Here is a 19,835-nt window from a genome sequence, read left to right on the forward strand (position 1 = left end):
GAAACAAAACACGACCTTCCAAAGCTCTTGGTATCATCATTCCGTCTGTGGATGCAATGAGGAGAATGGGTGACCGGTGTGGGTGCTTGGTGTACCAGGTCTCTGAGCTCTGCTGGGGCAGTCCTGCTGCACGGAGAGCCTATGACCATACCCTGCTGTGTCAGGAAGGTCACCAGGTTCGGAGAACTCGGAGTCTTGGGGAATTCAAATGGCGGGATGGCCTGGGCAAAGAGAAAACATGACGAAGAAAAAGGTTAGAAAGGTTGGGTTAAACCAATTGGTGGTTTTGTCTCGTCTTGCGTACATAAAGAAAAAATATATTTTTCTCTCTGTTTGACACACAAAACACAGACCTACCCTGGAGGGGGAGCCCAGAATAGTGGGGAGAGGATTACGCTGCATCAGCTCACTCAGTCTGGGCGAAGAGTGTAAGGGGCGGACAGCCATGAGTCCGGCTGAGGGAGTACCCAGAGGGTCCGAGTGCTGCTTTCGGATTTTTTGCCTGCCACCACCAGTGGCACAGTCCAACAGACAGGGGGCACTGTTGAGCCTTGTGCCAAGTCCTGCCCTCTGTGGTTGCTGCTGAGAATTCAGCCTGGGTTCAGTGTGCTGCAGAGCTGCAAAGTGGGACAGAAGGAGATCAGAATATTTCTGCTGCTAGACAGCAGGTGGCAATGCAACATGAAGTGTCAGACAGGCCTAGAAAACAACAAAGCTAGCAAAGATGGACAAGTCCTGTCTAACTCCCCCGACAGCATACATGTCTGGGAAGAGAAGGTTCTGTGCGAGGAGGACTTGAAAGCAGCTGGTGAGCAAAGTATGTGATGCGGTTTCATTTTCTCAAGCAATAACTTTTAAAACTTCTGACCACACTAACCCAAGAGGAAGAACACCACCACACTGTATTTCACCTCTGTCTGCAGTTCAGTTTTCATGCCAACCACTGGAAATCAATAATAATTTTAGAGGTTAAACTATTCAATAATTTATAATCATTTGCTCTGCTTGGTCTTTTTGTTAGTGGATTTTAATTTAACCTCCAGTTAAAGGTTAGAAAACTCCTCATCGCATGTTCACACAGCCCCAGTTTATGCCTTAAAATGTCTTTGTCTGCTTAGAAGCCCCACATATTCAATTTATAAATACTCAAAAACAAAGAAAAATGTCAGCAAGTCATCGTGCATCAAAAGCTTAAGCAACTCAGATAATTTCTGCTATATAAATGACAGAAGTAGTGTTATTTATACAAGTTATAAATGACAGGAGCATTAAGTACAACTGATCTTTAAAAAACAAACAAAGAGAGAAAAATAATCTCACTTTTCAGATTTCCTTAACAGTTTTTGCTCCTCTAGAAATCATTTGCACCAAAAAAAACCTTTCCCTGATCTGCTTATAACTCATTTCTATAATTTATAATATGGTTACAAACAGACAAAAGACCGGCTGGTGTAGTTTTAATACCTTTCAAATATCGTCACTGGAGTTTGGCACCAACCAGTTAGCTCTAAACTTGCACTCTATCACTCTACAGCTTCCGTATTTTTAAGCCAGGTTGATGCAGAAGCAAGTGAAGCATGGCCTTCAAGTTACCTTGAGGAGAGAGCTGCAAAGTTCTGGCACCTCCCAGGGAGAACCTGCGGGTGGTAGTGGTGGTGGTGACAGCCCCCTGCCCATAGGGTGGTGAAGGTCCAGTCCTAGCACAGCCCAACAAGCTTCCACTGCTGCAGCGGCGCACTGGTGTTGACAGCCTAATGAAGTGAGTCTTATGAGTCACTGCACTTCCATCAAGAAGTGTAAAAGCTAACCTGTAAATTTAGTTTTGCAACAGTGGAGTTTATATATTTATAAATGTGTGTGTGTGTTTCTTGATGCAGACCGTGGCGAACCATCCTGTTTGGTAGGATGGAGGTTTTGCTCCATGCGCTGGTAATTCTGGACCTGAGTGGGGACTGGAATAGGCAATGACTGACCATGGTTTCCATAGCTACTTCCCGAGAACTCGCTGGGCCTGACAACAGTGAGAATAACCGAGGGTGCCAAGGGAACAGTTAGATAAGAGAGGAGACAGTCCGTGTGCTTGTGTACACACATGCGTAGTTAACACTTTCCAGAGGAAGCAGATGTGACTTATTAATTTATACAATGTTAACGTACAAACGACACATCGACTAACATCACAAAACAAAAGATTAAGATGACCGTTGTGGAGTAACTGTGTATGTAATAGAGAGATAAACACTGGGACAATTAAGCTTGTTAAACTAATAAAACTGACTTAATTGAAAAACTTCTGACAGTTTGTAGTGAAGGAAATTTTGTGCATGAACTTTCGGTGCTTTAGTTGAATCCAAAGTGCAAAATTTATTACTTTACCAGCTGTTTCTTTCTTGCACCATGTAACTATACAATAGGGGAAATAATTACTTGATATTCTGTTGAATTTGTTCACTTACAAAAAAATACACAGTCTCTAATTTTGAAGGTAGTTTCAGCTATTAGTCTAACTATTTGAATGTATCGCAAAAATTACTATGAAGCCAGACGTGAGGTTGTGCTAAAAACATTGAAACCAAACAAAGGAGGGTAAACAGTTTTCAAAAGAAAAATATAAAGTTAAAATCAAAGGTGGTCAAAAACAGCCAATTCAACCAGACCTAACTCCAGAGGGTTAGGTGATGGAGTGGCCCAGCTAGTCTCCAGACCTCAGTCCTTTAGAAAAATCTGTGGATAGAGCTGAAGCTTCGAGTTGCCAAGCAACCTGGAGGATTTAGAGAATTTCTGTAAAGAGGAGTGGACCAAAGTTGATCATTTCAAACCTGCTGACCAACTGCAAGAAACTTCTTGCCGCTGTGCTTTCCAACAAGGGTTTCTCCATCAAGTCAAGTTTTTCTTATTCCATTCAGTGACACACAAATCCACTTAAACCTATTTTTAATAATGTGTTTTTTGAATTTTTGGTCGACATTCTGTCTCCCTCCTTTAAAATTAAACTACAATAAAAATTAGAGACTGTTAATATCATTGCAAGTGAGCAAACTTGCAAATTCATCAGGAGATCAACTAATTAACTCCCCCACATTTACCACCATAAGAAAAGATTTGGCTGTGTGCAGTTACCTGACAGGACTTGGTGATCCACTGTAGGAAGGCGAGTGCGGCGGTGTTTTGGCTTGGCTACACAGACCAGCAGAAGCTAAAAGAGAGCTAATTAAAGTGGAGAAGAGAATAAGACCATCACAACGTTATTCATGAACTATTTAGACGGCGTACACTTTCACAGCTAATATAAGTGTGATTACTAATATAATTTATCTTCCTTTATAAGCCCGATTCTGTAACAGTGCCAAACAAGTGCATTTAATTAACATATCAGCCGCTGTGCTGGTTATTAATGAATAACTAGCTTTTGCTTCTCACCCGCTGTTCATTAGGCTGTCCTGCAGCACTTTACTCTCACTTGTCAGCTCACCTGCTGAACAAAAACAAAACTGTTATAAACTTGAACAGCCTCAGAGCACATCACTTCAGCTTGAGAAATGCAATATAAAAGTCAGTCTATGGAAAGAAAAAAGGCTACAAGATGAATTCAAGTCTACTGAATTATGTAGAGCTCCATGTAATGCTTATGCAGGGACTCGATGAAAAAGAAAAGTTTTCTTACTGGTGAAGTGAGCAGGCACTATCACAAAGTCATCTGTGTCACAGGAGGAGGAGTTCTTGCTGCTGCCGCCACCTCCAGACGAGTCCTTAAGGAGAAAACCAGTGGCCTCCTGGGTGGGAGAGGCCAGAGCTTTGGCTCGCAACTGCTGAATCTCAGCAAGCGACTGCTACAGAGACAGGGAGACAGAAGGTGGCATATTAAACACAGAGGAGGAACGTATAAATCAGTCATCAGAGAAGGGAAAGGTGAAAAAGTTGTTGCTTCTATGAATGCAAATAAAACTTTACACTCATCAAAAAAAAGTAAATACAAAAATCTCTGTTTTCCTTCAGAGGTCGCCGCTTTGGGAAATTAGTGCACATAAAAAAAACGATAAATTTAAAAAAAGTTTTTGGCTTCTTTGGGGAACTTTTGGTGTTCGTGCTCGTCCCCTCTCTCTAGGGGAAATGCTGGAGGAAATATAAGAAATAACAAACACAAACCGGTGGTGAGGCGAGGTGAGACGTGGAAGAGCTGCTACAAGAGCTGGCTGATGCAGAGCTGGGCAAACAAGTCATGGTCACAGTAGGAGTTGCTGAAATGAAATTCAACACAGTTGTTAGTTTCTGAAAACAGAAACTTTGTGTGTTCAGAATTAAAGTACACAGGACTTCCAAGGTGTTATAACACCCGTTCTATCTTTAAGTGACTGGCCTGACTATCAGATCTCATCCTGTAAACATTACTTCAGCCACCTTGTTTTATTTTTAGGGTTATATTTTCTATTGAAGCAAATGGAACATATTTTGTATTTGTATCTATATTAGCCCTTATAATGTCCTCGGGATTCCCATACACTTGTTTGCCATACACCTAGGGGTCATTTTTGACCCGAGGACAACACAAGGGTTAAACCTAACTAAGGAAGTAGTGCTGTTTATTCTTACTTACTCTTTTTCACAGATGAGCTAGCCTCCAGGAAAGGATGACAAAAAAAGTCATCTACCAGGGAGAATAAATATAATTAATGAGAGGAAGTTTACAGTTTTCTTCTGCATGCAACAAACTAAGAAACTGTAACAACATCTTTTGCATAAACAAAGTTTGATCCAAACATGCACGAGTGAAATATGTAGAGTATGAATGAACGTTAAACATTTTCTGACCAAAGTCCATGCGGTCTTTGTGGTTGCGCTGCAGCAGACCCAGCAGCAGCTGCCTCAGGTGGCTTGAAGTCTCTCTGGGAATGCTGTAAAACAAATACAACAACAATCAGTCTTTGCTTCATGCAAATGATTAAAAGGTCGCAACTCTACATACAGCAAAACCTTCAACTCCACCCGCTTCACTCTTTATAGATTTTCTAGATTAAGACATTTCTGAGGCAATTTATGTGTATTAGCAAACAAGAATAAATTAATGATTTATGTCTTTTTTCCAGGTCTTTGATAAGCTGACCTACAATATGGCATCTTAATAAGCCACAACTTCCAGATTGGTTCTGCACTAAAAATCCAAACAATACTTATATTCTAAGAAATACCTTTATAATAAATGCAGAAAACTAGGACATCATTTTTCATCATTTTTTTTCAACATAATTTCTTACTTAGGGCTGAGATTCTTGTTTTTTTCATAGAACAGCCGGAGATCTTGGGGACTGCTGGCCTGAAGATGGCAAAAAGTCACAGATATATTGGAAAAACATAAGAAAGTCTGTAAGAGTATGCATATACACACAGAGTAATTACACGATTACACTATTCTAGTGCATTGCTGTATACATTTTTATTATATCAGGTTTTGTCACTGCACTGCAAACAACACACTCCATTTACTTGAGTAACAACTTTTATGTACACATATCAGAGAACAAGGAAAACACAGCTGGTAATTTAAAAATGCTGCTGGATCAGTTGAGGAAGAACACGTAACAGGTTTTGCTATATTACGCTTCATTTTAACACCATTGTCAACGTCCACATTTGGCATCTTTAATCTACATTTAGCCCGATACAGGCTGAGGAAAAACAAAAGGGAGATTTTTGTTTTTTTAAATGTGTGATGTTAGAGCAGTTATAAGGAATTCAGTAGAGAGAAGCAGTGCAGGACTGTAGCTGCCAAAGACAAAGAATATAAAGAAGTCACAATGCTGGAGTTGTTGTTTTGTCCCTGCTGGTATGCAGTCTGTACTGCTATTGCAAGAATGCCCACAGATTTGGAGCAAATGACAAAAGCAAAAATATTTTCTAATTTGTGTGCTAGTTATCACATCCTCACAATGAGCTGATATTCCAATGTTTCAGGCACTTTTGATTTGAGGTTTTTATCCATCTCCTATCACATCCTATCATCAGGGATGCATGTACCTGGTTTCAGTCTTAAAGTTCAAAGTTCAACATGTCAGTGGTCCAAAACATGCAGTCCTAAATAACAATCTTCAGCAAAAAGATTATCTGAAGGTCTTGAAATAGATGATATGCACCAACATAACAGTTTAGAAAAGCCTAAAACTGGAGCTCTCTTAAGGGCGCAGAGTGGACACACCAAATACTAGTTTGACTTCAAGTTTTCTTGTTACGGAAGAGGATTTGGGCCACCGGAGGAAAAAAAAAAAAAAAGTGAACACATCTTCTTTTCCAGAATTCTGAGAAAAAAAAGTCAGAATTCAGCATTCCGACTTTTTTTTTTTTTTTTCTTACAGAATTCGTTTCTCAAAATTCTGAGATTAAAGTCAGAATTCTGACTTTTTTCTCAGAATTCTGGAAAGGGGGGAAAAAAAAGAAAAGGAAAAAATACGTGCCCCACCCCCCGGCTTGGATCTTCTATTGCCAAGAATCATTCTGGATAGTGTAAACTTTTATTTTACCTGAAAAGGAGCTTTTCCAGTCAGGCACTGAAACACTATTGTTCCTATACTCCACAAGTCAGCCTTGGCATCATAGTTTTGGGACATAATTACTTCAGGAGCCTGGTGAGAAAAATTAAAAAGGGGAGGTGAGATCAATTTTAAAACTTTGAGGGACAATTGATTATTAAATTGATATTATATTCATCCCTGTATTGTTTTACAAATCGCATTTAGTTAAAAATGTAACAAATAAATGAATGAATAGGACTGCAATCTCAAACAGCTAAAATCATCATATTTGAATCTGCCAACTGAAACATTTATTCACATTTAAACAGTTATTTCCATTTCATCAGTAAAAATCACCCAAACTGTGCTTACCATGTACATAGGGGATCCACAGAGCGTGGCTGCCATCATGTTGTTCTGAAGGTACCTCGCAAAGCCAAAGTCCGCTGTGGACATAAACGTCCAGGAGGGAAGGAACGGCGGGGATAAAGAAAAGAAGGGAAAAGAGGAGGATGAGTAAATATTTGGTGCCAGAAAGGAATCCAGGTGTACCTTCATAATATTTACACTGTGGCAAAAAAAAAATCATTTAAATAAGAGAAAAATGGAAAAACAGATTAGCAAAACAAACAAAAGAATATGCAATACTTGAGCGATAATGGGCGAGTCTTCACGAGCTTATGATTTAGTTAAGCTCATGGAAATTTAGTATCATCACACTGGAGTTTACTTTGAATTATGACGTAATTAAAACACTTCTCAACCACAGAAGATCAATGTAGCACACTGGCTTGTTGACTTTATCATTTCCACAGTATAGATACATTGAACAAACATAGCCTAATACTGTATTCCTATACAAGTTTTCTGTTATTTAATATAATACAATGAGAGAACACCTCAGTGTCTTTCATTTGATTGTTTATGCATTATTTAAATGCTTTGTTGCAGTATGTCAGGAGACTTATTTTTGTCAGTAAGGCTTTAAAACTGACGTAAATGTCTCCATCTTAGCAGTCAAAGCAATCACATTTGGCTTTTTGCAGGCCAGTTCTGGCCCTTGGGCCTTATCTTTAACACCTCTGCACTGGGTCATCACACAATGATGACCCAGTGCAGAGGTGTTAATAAAAATCTGGCTAAAGGCGACAGAAACTTTGCCTTTAGTCAGATGAGCTCCTAATACCAGACAGCGTTTCAAGATGGGACCCGACTCACTTTTGGAGCTAGCCTCGTGTGATCATTTAAGTGTTTGTTTGCTTGTTTGTAGTATTATTAAGTCATAATTTTGTAATCCGTATATACATTTTATAAACAATAACTCTGAAATGTCTCAAATGCACTCAGCCTCTTAAACTAATCAACAAACCGCTTGCGAAAAAAACTTGTGTAGGTACAGCGTGTGTGTGCGTGTGTGTGTGCGCGCGTGTGTGTGTAGTCAGCTTGTTTGAGATTGTGGTGGCTTTGCTATGCATTCAGTCTCTAGAGGGGAAAAAATTAATAGGCTTAGGGACTAGTAGAGCTTCCAAACAGCTGAACACACTTGCTCTCACTCATTTGGGAAAGATACTTCATAATTATTCAATTTAATACAATTTAGTTTTATTTATATAACATCAAGGCACTTCATATTGTAAGGTAACGGCCTTACAATATTAGAGCCCCACCCAAACAATCAGACAGCTTCCTATGAGCAAGCATTTGGCGACAGCGGGAAGGAAAAATTTCCTTTTAACGGGAAGAACATATGCCACGACTGGTTGGGGTGATGGGAAAGAGAAAAGAAGGTGAAAATAAAAAAACAAGGAGACTTTAAATGAATGAAACACCATTTCTTCTTCTTTTTTTTTTTTAAGTCATTTCCTTTTAAGGCACATTGTGAATTATACCAGGGAATCAAGCATCTCTGATCTGTTGCCTACAGCGATGTATACAGTGAAGCTGTAACACTTAACAAAATAATCAACCTCTGTGGGAGTAGACTTTAAACGGCTGGTGTGCACTGCTGTCTCTCCTGACAAGACCATGTTTTTCCCAGAAAGTTTTCCATTTATTTATGAAGCCCACATTGTATGCTGGACGCCACTCAGACAGCCAGCAATTAGTGATATACAGCTAAACATGTCACTCTTGGTCCGACTGGGGATGGGATCAGAGAAAACTACAGAGTATGACATTATTTTGGTAAAGTTACACACAAGCTCTATAGTCTTAGCCAGGAATTTCAAATTTACTTCAATGTCGCGTGCTCTGGCACCTGGAATACTTCTGACTGTGTCCACCGGGGTTTCTAGTTTCATGTTTTTAAGAATAGAGTCACCAATAGCCAGACACTTATTGATTACTTTCTGTTGCACCAATATCATCTTCTACCACATCAATCAAGTTTAAACTGGATGACACAAGTGCATCTTGTACTTGTAGAAAGCGTCTTTGCTTTGCGGCATTTTTAAACAGCGTGCACTCTCAGAAGAACAATAGCAACACTGCAGAGGTAAAACGTGAAATTCTAAATGTAATCAATTTCTTCAAACAAGTTTAGCCTTCTGAGCTTGGGGTAATCAATTACCTCAGGGAAATCATTATGAGATCCCATTGCAATAAAACTGTCTATAAAAAAGTTGATTACGTTGTAGGAATTTCCATAAGGATCTTTATGAGATTCAATTATTTTTTTGCTCCTGTAAATTGTTCAGCTGCTTTAAATCCCACAAGTTTTATATTTGTAAATGTTTTGCCATCACTTTAAAAAAAATTTTTCTTGTTTGGCATATTAATCAACAGATACTACAGAGCTTAAATGTGTTGAAATGCTTTAAAAAAAACAAACTATGTATAATCGCTTTAAAGACTCTCACATAATCAAACCTACCAATCTTGATGCAGGTGTTGTTGGAGTGTGACTTGCATCCTGGTGGGTAAGAAAGCAGGATGTTCTGTGGCTTGAGGTCCCTGTGAATTATTCCTTTGGATTGTAGGACCCTCATGGCTCCTGCAATCTGCTGCAGGAAAACCCGAATAGTGTCCTCACTCAGTGTGCCCTTAGCTGCAGGAAAACACAAAGCAAATATCAATTAATCACTAACTTTGATGTGAATCCTACAGGTTACGATGCAAGTAGAATTTTCTTAATGAGGACACAACATGATGATATCGGTAAACCTATCACGGGCTGAATGAATCTCTCTTAGTTTATAGATGGAATACAATGATTTTATACAACAGATCATTTTAATACATTTCCTAAATTATCTGCAGCGTGTGTTTATTCCTGTGTTCTCTAATATCACCCAACTGCCATGTCCTCTTTTGTGTCTCCAGCTCAAAATGATACAGTATTGGGTTATGGACACTTCCTTGTCTACAATTGCTCCATGTCCACGTCCCTTCCAGCAGACTTTTAAAGACATGCTGTATTTGCCTTGAGCTGGAAGCAGTCTAGGTCATTTATCACAATGGGGAGAGGATCCAAACCCATTTTTCAATCATGCTGGCTATTAATAGAATAGGATGGGATTTCTATTTAGAGTCTGGGTGCAATATTACAGGAAGTTTGACGGACATCACAAATGAATTGATGGTCCTGGCTATTTGAAGCCCAGAGAAGTTTGGTGAGGATACGACGAAGCTGGGAAAATCTGTAGTGCTGAGAAATTCCCAGTTTGCTACCATTCTGTCTCAAAAGTGAGCACAAGGTGGCTCTAAGTATATGATCAAACACTGTACTGTGTTTATTAAAAGACAGAAGAACAATGCAGAGAGGTGTCTTTGGTCTGATTATTCTTTAGGCACTATTAAAACTTTTAGGTCCAAATCTGTTAGTGACAAGCCAAATCTGCTGCTGCTTTCAGGGCTAAACACGAAAGCCTGTTTCCTTCGGTCACAAGGAAGTCTCACAAAATAAAGACGTGACCTGAGTGACCTGAGTGTTGGGAGGTGACAGAAAAATAACTGTCATAACCAGCACCTCCCTTTGAGAAATCACTCTGACAAATTCTTTAACATAAACGTTTTGTCACAAAGTGCTTTACTGGAGGCTTTTACTAATTTAAGGTTATAATTAAGACTATTGATGATTTGGCCATCATTGCAGACTCCATTTTTAGTTCTATGGTTGCTCTGCTGTTCTCTTATTTCTGAAATTTAAGCTCTCTTTCCTGAATACATGTCTATGCCAAATATCGGCATTAAATACATATGAAAATATGCCAAAAGTCTAGTTTTCATCTCGCTTGCTAGGAAACAGATATAATCGTTGTGTTCAGATAAAAGAGAAGGGCATTCAGGGCCTGCTTTAGATCTAGAAAGACTTTTGAGCAAAGATTTTATTCCTGATTTAACTGATTTTTTGGATTAAGAAGCATTTTGAGTACATTGAGCCTAAGTAGATAAACTGTTGCACTTACAGTGTAAGTAGTCAGCGAGATCGCCGCCGTTGCAGTACTGTGGTTAAAAATAGTGACAGGGCAGGAATGAAGGGGAGGGGGAGAGAGATGAAAAGGAATAGCATTAGAAAACACAGGTAGCACCGAGGACTGAGGTGTAACCACAGTGAAAAAGACTCTGAGATCACACAGCCTCTGAAGCAACTAGAAAGCAGCAGAGATCAGAGGAGTGATTTGCTGAAGAGTGATGTGTTTACAGATTTATACCCTTGTTCCCATTCCCAGCATTAATATGAATGAACCCAGAAAAGGACGGGCTGTGACAGGTGAGGCTGTAAAATGCTGCCTCACAAGTAGTTTAATCTCTCAGACACACAGATCAGCATAAAGAAATCTGCTTTTGACTTGTGGTATAAATCTAGACCGCAATTGTATATTTTTATTTTAATAGCATAGTACATGACAGAACACATTTGACAGCAGAAGATTAAAATGAGGCTAAGAAATCCAAAGTTCTTCTGCCTGGCTGTCAATGTCATGTACACTCACTAGCCACTTTGTTAGGTACACCTGATCATCTGACCACAGAGAGTAGTCCACAAAAAAGTAAATATTCAGCGAGCGGCAGTTCTCCACGTAAAATGCCTTCCTGAACCTCTGAATGCATATGTCGAACCTTGAAAAAGGTGGACTACAGAAGCAGAAGACCACACTGGGTGCCACTCCAGTCAGCTAAGAAACAGGATACTGGGACAACAGATAACTGGAAAAATGTTTCCGGAGCTGATGAGTCTTGATTTCTGCTGCAACAGTCAGATGGTAGGTTCAGAATTTGGTGTAAACAACATGAAAGCATGAATCCACAAAAAATCAGCAGCATCTGTGTGATGATATCAAGTCGATATATCGGTGGCATAGATTCAACCCTCTTGAATCTATGCCACCGAGATCTGAGCCAGTTCTTAAGTCAAAGAAGTCAGAGATCGAACCTGGTACTAGCAAGGTGTACCTAATAAAGAGTTTAGTGAGTGTATATGTATTTTTACAACATACATTTAAAAAAATAGCAAGCAATTTTTAATTGCTTTAACAAATACTATAAACAAAATTTACATTGATAAAACAGAGTCTGGCATGTTCCCTTGAAGAAATTATTTAAAATGCACAAAACAAGAGTATGAGCATCAAAAGCAAACCCCCCCAAAAAAAACATTACCTAGATTTGAGAACACAACTCCCTCCATTTATGGACTTTTTCCCCTCTAATTCATAATCAGGACAACAGCATCAAATCACAGCAAAAAGAGTACTGGCTGTTAGCCATTTAACCCCCCCACAGATGCCTGAGGAGACAGCTAATTTTAGCCCTGTTAGAGTTCAGACAATACAGCGCTGAGCAAACAAAGCCAAACATCCCAGCAAGCTTACCTCCATTACCAGGTACACTGAGCTGGCAGTTTCCTAAAGAGAAGGGAGATAAGAAGAGTGGGGGTAAACATACACATGCCAGTGGCAGACAAAGCAGAAGGAACAGATGGTTCCTGTACACACCACTCATGTTAAAGCAAGCTAAAGAGGTGACTTAGACTAGAAATATCAAGCAGCTTAAACAGCTGCAGAAAAGTGAAAATAAGCGGCTAAAATCCAGATACAGATACTGACAAGTCTATAAAAGTTGCACAATGGGAGGAGGATTAAAACACTAGGACTGTATAGGCAGAACCAACTGATACCCCTTAAACACCTGTTTTCTTTTTTTCTTTGTTTCTTACACAATAAATATGGAGGTGGCGTGGATTAAAAAAAACTTGAATTGTATGTCTGCCATCAGAAATTAGGAATCCAAGTGGAAATAAATACCAAACAAAACAAAGACAAAAAAGGCACTGGCTATTGGCCAAATGATATTATATACCACCCAAAAATTCAATTAATGCATCCTTAAAAGGCAAAAAACAACAATAAAAAAAATACTAACAGAGAAGGTGGACTCTGTCCTCAGCAACATTAACAAAGCAACGGGCGACAAGTGTGAATCAGTAACAAGCGAGTCATATTTTCTCACATCAACACCAAGATAAAAAACAAATAATGGATAATTTAGAAATTATTCCTTACTGAGAATTTAGAACCACAGAAACTCAAACATCTATTGTGCACTTTGGAAACAGTCCAAAACTTATTAAAAAAAAAAAAAAAAAAAAGAAAACTCTGTGAAGGATAGTCAAGCCCATTTCAAAAACCTCTCTTATCTCATGGCAACAGACGACTGTTGTCTCTCTCTGACCTCGATTCAGTATCTCACTAAAGCCAGCAGTCAGAGGCCAGACTGTTTTATAAAGTTCAGCTGAGTCAGGCTTTCTGAATAGTTGTCGTTGGCTTTATTAAAGATGGACGGCCAAACACAAGCAGCCAGTGAGTTTAGGGGCGGTGGGGAAACACTAAGCTAGGTAAATAACATTGAATGAAATAGTTAAATAAGAGGTTTGGTGTTGTTGCGGATGGCCATGGCACTGTAATAGCTTACAATAAAAAAAAAAAAAAATCTGAACTATGTCCTGGGTTATAATGACTCAGTCACACTCGAGTGAAAACTGGACTTTGGATTTGGCTCAGCTGATTGCCAACTGGTTATATTTCCAAATAAAAGCAAGGCTGTCATTTGGCAGTTCAATAAAATTTCTAGATTTCTTTTTCACATCTGTGAGACTCTGGTTGGACTCTGAATCAAAATACTTCGTGTGAACTTCAGCTTCAATTTCAACTAATCGCTTTATTATCAGAAACAGATTGCATGCGATTGCCAACTTGACCCCATTTGAATGAGTCTGAATTCTTTAGCAAATATTCAGTCGTACGCTGACAGCAGGTGAAAGGGTTTCATTTTCTATATGTCACTAGATGTACAGCTTGAGAAGATCTTGACAATGGTGTTATTCGTGGCCATGGCTCTGACTGGCTAGTTGACTTTTTCAACTGTCAGACAATGGTTTAATATCAAGACAGATCAGTCGATCTGAGTACAGCAAACAGATTCAAAGGTCTGGACCCAGATGAGTAACACTAACCCTTCAAAATTGGAAGCCTACAATACACAAATATTTGACTTGCAAACCCATCTTCAGTCCCTTTCATTGCTGGTTTCCAGAGCTTGGTTTGGTGTCAGTTTCTTTATGACCTAATTAGATAGATGGATGGATCGCCAGCTAAGAAGATCAGCACTGTCGGCTGCTGTGCCACAACAAACCTGTAATCTTAGAGCCCAGCTCCAACTAGCCCCAGCCAGCACAAACGATAAAGAGAGAGCAGGGTATTTTTTTAAGGTTCTGCATGTACAGAGAAATGATTGTTGCTAATTATTTCAGCAAAACAACAAGGGGATTGTGCTTTAGTGTGTAAGCAGCAAGCAGCGCATATGATAGCATGCAACACTGTTCTTCCATTATGAGTAAGCTGTCAAGCTTAACCGATATGGGCAGAGAATGATAGTTCAAACCCCCAGTCCGCTAATGAAACTTTCAATATGTGCACAGTTTTCATTTTCTCTTCACACAACAGAGAAGGAGGATCTCATCTCAGTTCTTAGAGTCAAGGATTCACATTTCATTTAAAAATAAATAAGCAGATCACAATGAAACCTTCAAAACTTCTATGCAACTTTTTAAAATTACAAACATTTTTAAGAGATTTGTTCCAGACCAGTTTCTTCAAAGACACAGCATCAGCTAGCTGCTGTTTGTCTGCAAGAACAACGCAGCCTTTGAAATTAGCAGAATTTGCACATTTGATGTTTTTTTGTTTTTTTTTAACCAGATGGCAGTTTGTTAATCAAGAACTACAAAGACAGAAGAAACACCTGGTGAGTTCAGATAAGAGTTTGTGTGGGGAAGTAAGGGACATTATGTCTAAACTAACTAGCAGGTGCTGCCATGGCAGAGACATTACTGAGAGTGTGGACTCTGATTAAAAACGCAACACCTTTTGTTTATTATGGTGAGCCAAGATATCTGCTTCTCTAACCATGAACAACTGGTAAAGAAGCATTAACACAGTAGCCTGTGCCCTGATCAACTTGTTTCTGCCAACAAGCACAACTTAAATTACTACACTTCAAAGAAAGACTTAATAAAAAGAGGTCATCAAGAACAGGCCACGCAGCAGCAGAGAGAATTTAAGCACTAGAAGGGTTGGCCAAGTTCAACGGGCCACAAAACCAGAGTAGCCAGAGCAGAAACAAACAGTTTTAAAACAAGCAAATGTTGGAAAGCCTCATTTAACAAATAGGTAAGCCATAACTGTGCAAACTGCATGAAACACAAGTGGGTCATGTGGAAAAGCCACATCCAGCAGCCCATCTGCTCCGCTTTTCAGCTGCTGTCTAACAGGGAAAAATGAGAAACCTTAACATGTGATTTTGACACTTGTGAATGTGATGCTACATACCTGAAAGTCCAGTAAAGCAACAATGTTCTCATGCTTGAGTTCCTACAGAAAAGACAAAATACTTCAGGTCACATATCGTTATCATCATTGCATTTCTCTTTACAAGCTTGTTCAGGTCAGGGCATTCTTGTAGTCTGTGAGAAGCTTCTGAGTACTCATTTTCACTATAACAAACTCTGCGTTTAGTAAGACAATCATGCCGAGATAACCACTCCTCATATTTCACTAACACATCTGGCACGTGGCCAGCTGTGAATACCATATTACCACAGCTCCCACAGGTTCAGATGCCAGGTGACAGATTTAACTACGAAAACATACATCAATCAATCTGATGTTGAACACTAGGCAGGGGGTGTTCTTTTGTCTCTCTCTGAACTTGACTTACCTTCAGTATTTTGATCTCTTTCCCCAGCAGAGTCTGAGATTTGGCTAGGTTCTTCTTGTTGATGCATTTTACTGCCACCTCCCAGTCATGTTTCTGGAGCACAGAAACTCAAGTCATTTGATGAAAGAAATAAAACACTGCAGAGAATGAGGTGTGCTCGAATGTCAGAAAGTGTCTGCACTTTGTCTCACTGCACTGCCATCTGTCAAATGTATGGTTTGGTAAAAGGAAATGTAAAGTGTCACACTATAGCATATTTGTTTGTTGACTACCATGGAGTGTTGGCCTACAAGGAAATGACTTGCTGAGAGTGTAAACAGCCAGAAGGTCTGATTGCTAAGGGTTTTCTTCTCTTTTTAAAGCAGACTCCCATGCACCATATTTCATATAAATCACTGCAGTGACCTTGGCAGTGGATTTTCTGACCTTCCAGCAAAATTATAGGCAGTTCACTACCTGTATTGTAAAATGCACTGAAAACAGCGGATGAAAATTATTCTGTTCACTTCAATTTTATTTATATAGCACCAAATCACAACAACAGTTGCCTCAAGTCTCTTTATATTGCAAGGTAAAGACCAAACAATAACACAAAGAAAACAGAAAACCCCAATAATCATATGATCCCCTATAAGCAAGAGATTTGGCAACAGTGGGAAGGAAAAACTCCCCTTTAACAGGAAGAAACTTCCTGGTCTGAAAGGACCAGGCTCAGGGAGGGGCAGCCATCTGCTGCATCCGGCTGGGGTGAGGAGAGGAGGACAGGAAAAGTACACGCTGTTGACGAGAGCCAAATATTAACAACAGATAATTAAATGCATTATGGGAATCCCCCAGCAGCCTAGACATATAGCAGCATAACTTTGTGTTCTTCTGCTATCTGTACCTGAGCTGTGGTAACGCACAAATTTCCCTGCTGTAGGATCAATAAGTTTTAGCTTATCTTAGGATTCAGGTCCACTTGATCCAGCCCTAACTATACGCTTTATCAAAAAGAAAAGTTTTAAGCCTAGTCTTAAAAGTAGAGATAGTATCGGTCTCCTGAATCCAAACTGGAAGCTGGTTCCACAGAAGAGTGGCCCGAAAGATGAAGGCTCCCATTCTACTTTTAAATATCCTAGGAAAAACAAGCAAGTCCGCAGTCTGAGAGCGAAGACCTCTAACGGGGTGAAATGATCTGTCTGCCAATGTAGTAAAGAAGCAACATAGATGCTTCAGGCCCACATGATCCCCTGAGTGGATTACATGTCTCAGGATGGAGCATTTCCATTTCATATCCATCCATTCTGGGTGTAGTACATGTTTGAACATGTCTATTTGGCCTCAGTGTGGAGCTTTCTAAGGAAAACAATACGTGTCTGGTGGCCTATATTTACATTAGCGACGCTGACACACAACATCTGCACCACAAGCCAGCCACAAAAATAAAGGTCACACAATAACCAGGCATGCTTTCATAAAATGTGTCGCAAGTATTTAAATAAAGTATTTCAACATTTTTTTTAAATATTGCTTTGTTATTTCAAGGAACATCCTGTATGTGAGAATAGGCCTCTTAAGGGCGTACAATGACAACAACTACACCAGATGGCGACCTACATTTAACAGCGCAACAAATCTGCCTTAAAAAAAGACAACTGATTTGTTTATAGCAGCAATAAAACGTATTATAAACTTGCAAAGGGGTAATACTCACCTCTCGGTGTCTACCTTTAAAGACCACAGCAAATGCGCCATGTCCTATCAGGTCCTTCCGACTGAACTCAAATTTCCCCACCGTCTCCATGTCGAGCCAAAGTCTTTATTTTTACACTACTAAGACCTGGACAGATGACCAGGAGACCTCAGGTCACCCTTTTTGTTAGAGAGTCCTTTCTCCTCTGTCAACTGGGGCCAGCTGCAGCGACGTTCACCCCCTCTTTCTCTTGCCATAGGCTGCCTACCTTTCAAACCGGCCTCTTCTCTCATGTTAACACAGATACGTTTTGAAGTTTTATTTTTATTTAAATCGTGTTACTTCTGACAAAGCCGTGAAGCAAGCTCCATCTTTGACAGTGCGGCCAACATGAAGTTAGCTAACTTAACGAACGACTTTCCTAGCTGCTGTCTCGGTGGTGCCACCTTAAAAAGCAGCTCGCTGCGTTTTGTTTATATACAGGAGGTCCTGACTTCTGTCGCCTAAGCGTCCATACAGGCGAAACGAGCCCCGGCATTAAACTCAAAAGAAGAAAACAGGTCTAAATAGCAGAGACCATTGCTAACCCCCCTTAATGCACTGCAATTAGCAGCTGACTCGCTGAAGTCACAACATCGCTCGTGCCGTCGAATGCAGTCTAGCTTCTGAAACAAAGCGCATGCGCATTGCGATTAAAGCCGTGGGTTTGACGTCACGGAGCGTCCCTAAAATGAAAGAGTAGATTTGCTTTAACTTTATTAAACAAGATCAGACTGGAAAAAGACGACGCTTCGTCTCAGTATAAAACAATGCGTCAGATAACTGGATATTATGTGCGGATGCGTGCTAATGTGTACGCTGGAAAAATAGGCCGAAGCAGAAAACGAGAGAAAGACAGGTCCACTAAAGCCTTTGTTTACTTAGTTATTTCACACGGAAAAATGGCAATCAAAAATCTTTAAAGAAAAAAAATATTATGAGGTATTTTTTTATTAAATCATGGTCTTCATTAGAATCCTGTGCCAAATAGAAATAAATAGAACATGCGAATATTTGCAAATGTCACAAACCCATGTTTTTTCCTCATTAGATCATGATGAAACATATCAAATGTTAAAGTGAGAAATTTTGTAAGTTTTAAGACCAAAATTAAATCATTTTGAAATATTTCTAAAAAAAAAAAAGGCCGAGGGGATGCAGCATCCCTCTGAATGCTGCACATACTGCATTCATTACAACAGCATGGCTTCGTAATAGAAGGGTACATATTTAGTGCATGAAGCTAAAAACTGGACAGTGACAACCCAGGACTGTTGAGCAGCTAGAATCCTACAATACAATACCATGGAAACTGTGTAACATTTACGTTTTTCAGATAAAAATAAGTAAGGCAAGGCAAGGCAAGTTTATTTATATAGCACAATTCAACAACAAGGTGATTCAAAGTGCTTTACAGAGACATTAAAAACAAAAAACAAATAAAAAGCATGATTTGAAATTGATTAAGACAAGCAAACAAGCAAACAAACACAAACAAACAAACAAACAAAACAGTATATAAAATCAAAAATCAAAACAGTAGATAAAATCAGGACAGTAGATAAAATCAGTAGTTAAAATGTAAGTTTTGAAATTTAAGCTTAAAAGTGTGGATTTGGTGCTTTATTCAAAAGCAGCTGAGAACAGGTGAGTCTTCAACCTGGATTTAAATAAACTGAGTGTTTCAGCTGATCTGAGGCTTTCTGGGAGTTTGTTCCAGATATATGGAGCATAAAAGCTGAATGCAGCTTCTCCGTGTCTGGTTCTGACTCTGGGAACTGATAAAAAACCGGATCCAGATGACCTGAGGGATCTGGAAGGTTCATACTGGGTCAGGAGGTCACTGATGTATTTTGGTCCTAAACCATTCAGATATAGACCAGCATCAGAACTTTAAAGTCTATCCTCTGACGGACAGGCAGCCAGTGTAAAGACCTCAGAGCTGGACTGATGTGGTCCACTTTTTTGGTCTTAGTGAGGACTCTAGCAGCAGAGTTCTGAATGAGCTGTAGTTGTCTGACTGATTTTTTAGGTAGACCTGTAAAGATGCTGTTACAGTAATCAAGCCTACTAAAGATGAATGCATGGACTAGTTTTTCCAGGTCCTGTTGAGACATCAGATCTTTTATCCTTGAAATATTCTTGAGGTGATAGTAAGCTGATTTTGTTATTGTCTTAATGTGTTTTTCTAAGTTTAGGTCTGCATCCATCACTACACCCAAATTTCTCGCCTGGTTGGTGGTTTTTAGGTGTATAGATTGAAGTTCTCTGGTGACCTGTAATCGTTTTTCTTTGGCTCCAAAGACTATTACTTCAGTTTTGTTTTTGTTTAGCTGGAGAAAATTGTGGCACAACCAGTCATTAATTTCCTCAATGCATTTACCAAGAGCCTGTACAGGGCC

General features: G+C 39.5%; 1 protein-coding gene across 2 annotated transcripts in view; it reads right to left on the reverse strand.

Annotated features, from left to right (window-relative positions):
• Window positions 1-18,067, reverse strand: part of ulk1b (unc-51 like autophagy activating kinase 1) — a 25,215-nt gene extending 7,148 nt beyond the window's left edge. Inside the window, exons 1-19 of one of the 2 annotated variants that reach the window (XM_063478676.1) lie at window positions 17,416-18,067; window positions 15,720-15,812; window positions 15,332-15,373; window positions 12,317-12,349; window positions 10,910-10,946; window positions 9,376-9,549; window positions 6,876-6,949; window positions 6,513-6,614; window positions 5,253-5,311; window positions 4,810-4,892; window positions 4,595-4,645; window positions 4,147-4,238; window positions 3,665-3,830; window positions 3,421-3,472; window positions 3,121-3,207; window positions 1,880-2,011; window positions 1,594-1,751; window positions 358-617; window positions 16-221 (exon numbers count right to left, since the gene is read on the reverse strand). In XM_063478676.1, the coding sequence (XP_063334746.1) occupies window positions 16-221; window positions 358-617; window positions 1,594-1,751; window positions 1,880-2,011; window positions 3,121-3,207; window positions 3,421-3,472; window positions 3,665-3,830; window positions 4,147-4,238; window positions 4,595-4,645; window positions 4,810-4,892; window positions 5,253-5,311; window positions 6,513-6,614; window positions 6,876-6,949; window positions 9,376-9,549; window positions 10,910-10,946; window positions 12,317-12,349; window positions 15,332-15,373; window positions 15,720-15,812; window positions 17,416-17,505 (1,991 nt within the window). In that variant the 5' untranslated portion in view covers window positions 17,506-18,067. Of the gene's footprint in view, window positions 1-15; window positions 222-357; window positions 618-1,593; window positions 1,752-1,879; window positions 2,012-3,120; window positions 3,208-3,420; window positions 3,476-3,664; window positions 3,831-4,146; window positions 4,239-4,594; window positions 4,646-4,809; window positions 4,893-5,252; window positions 5,312-6,512; window positions 6,615-6,875; window positions 6,950-9,375; window positions 9,550-10,909; window positions 10,947-12,316; window positions 12,350-15,331; window positions 15,374-15,719; window positions 15,813-17,415 lie in introns of both variants that reach the window. The other variant, XM_063478675.1, reaches the window with a different exon arrangement.
• Between the last annotated feature and the right edge of the window lie 1,768 nt (window positions 18,068-19,835).

This window comes from Pelmatolapia mariae, linkage group LG7 (assembly GCF_036321145.2).
Source record: "Pelmatolapia mariae isolate MD_Pm_ZW linkage group LG7, Pm_UMD_F_2, whole genome shotgun sequence".
Taxonomy (NCBI): domain Eukaryota; kingdom Metazoa; phylum Chordata; class Actinopteri; order Cichliformes; family Cichlidae; genus Pelmatolapia; species Pelmatolapia mariae.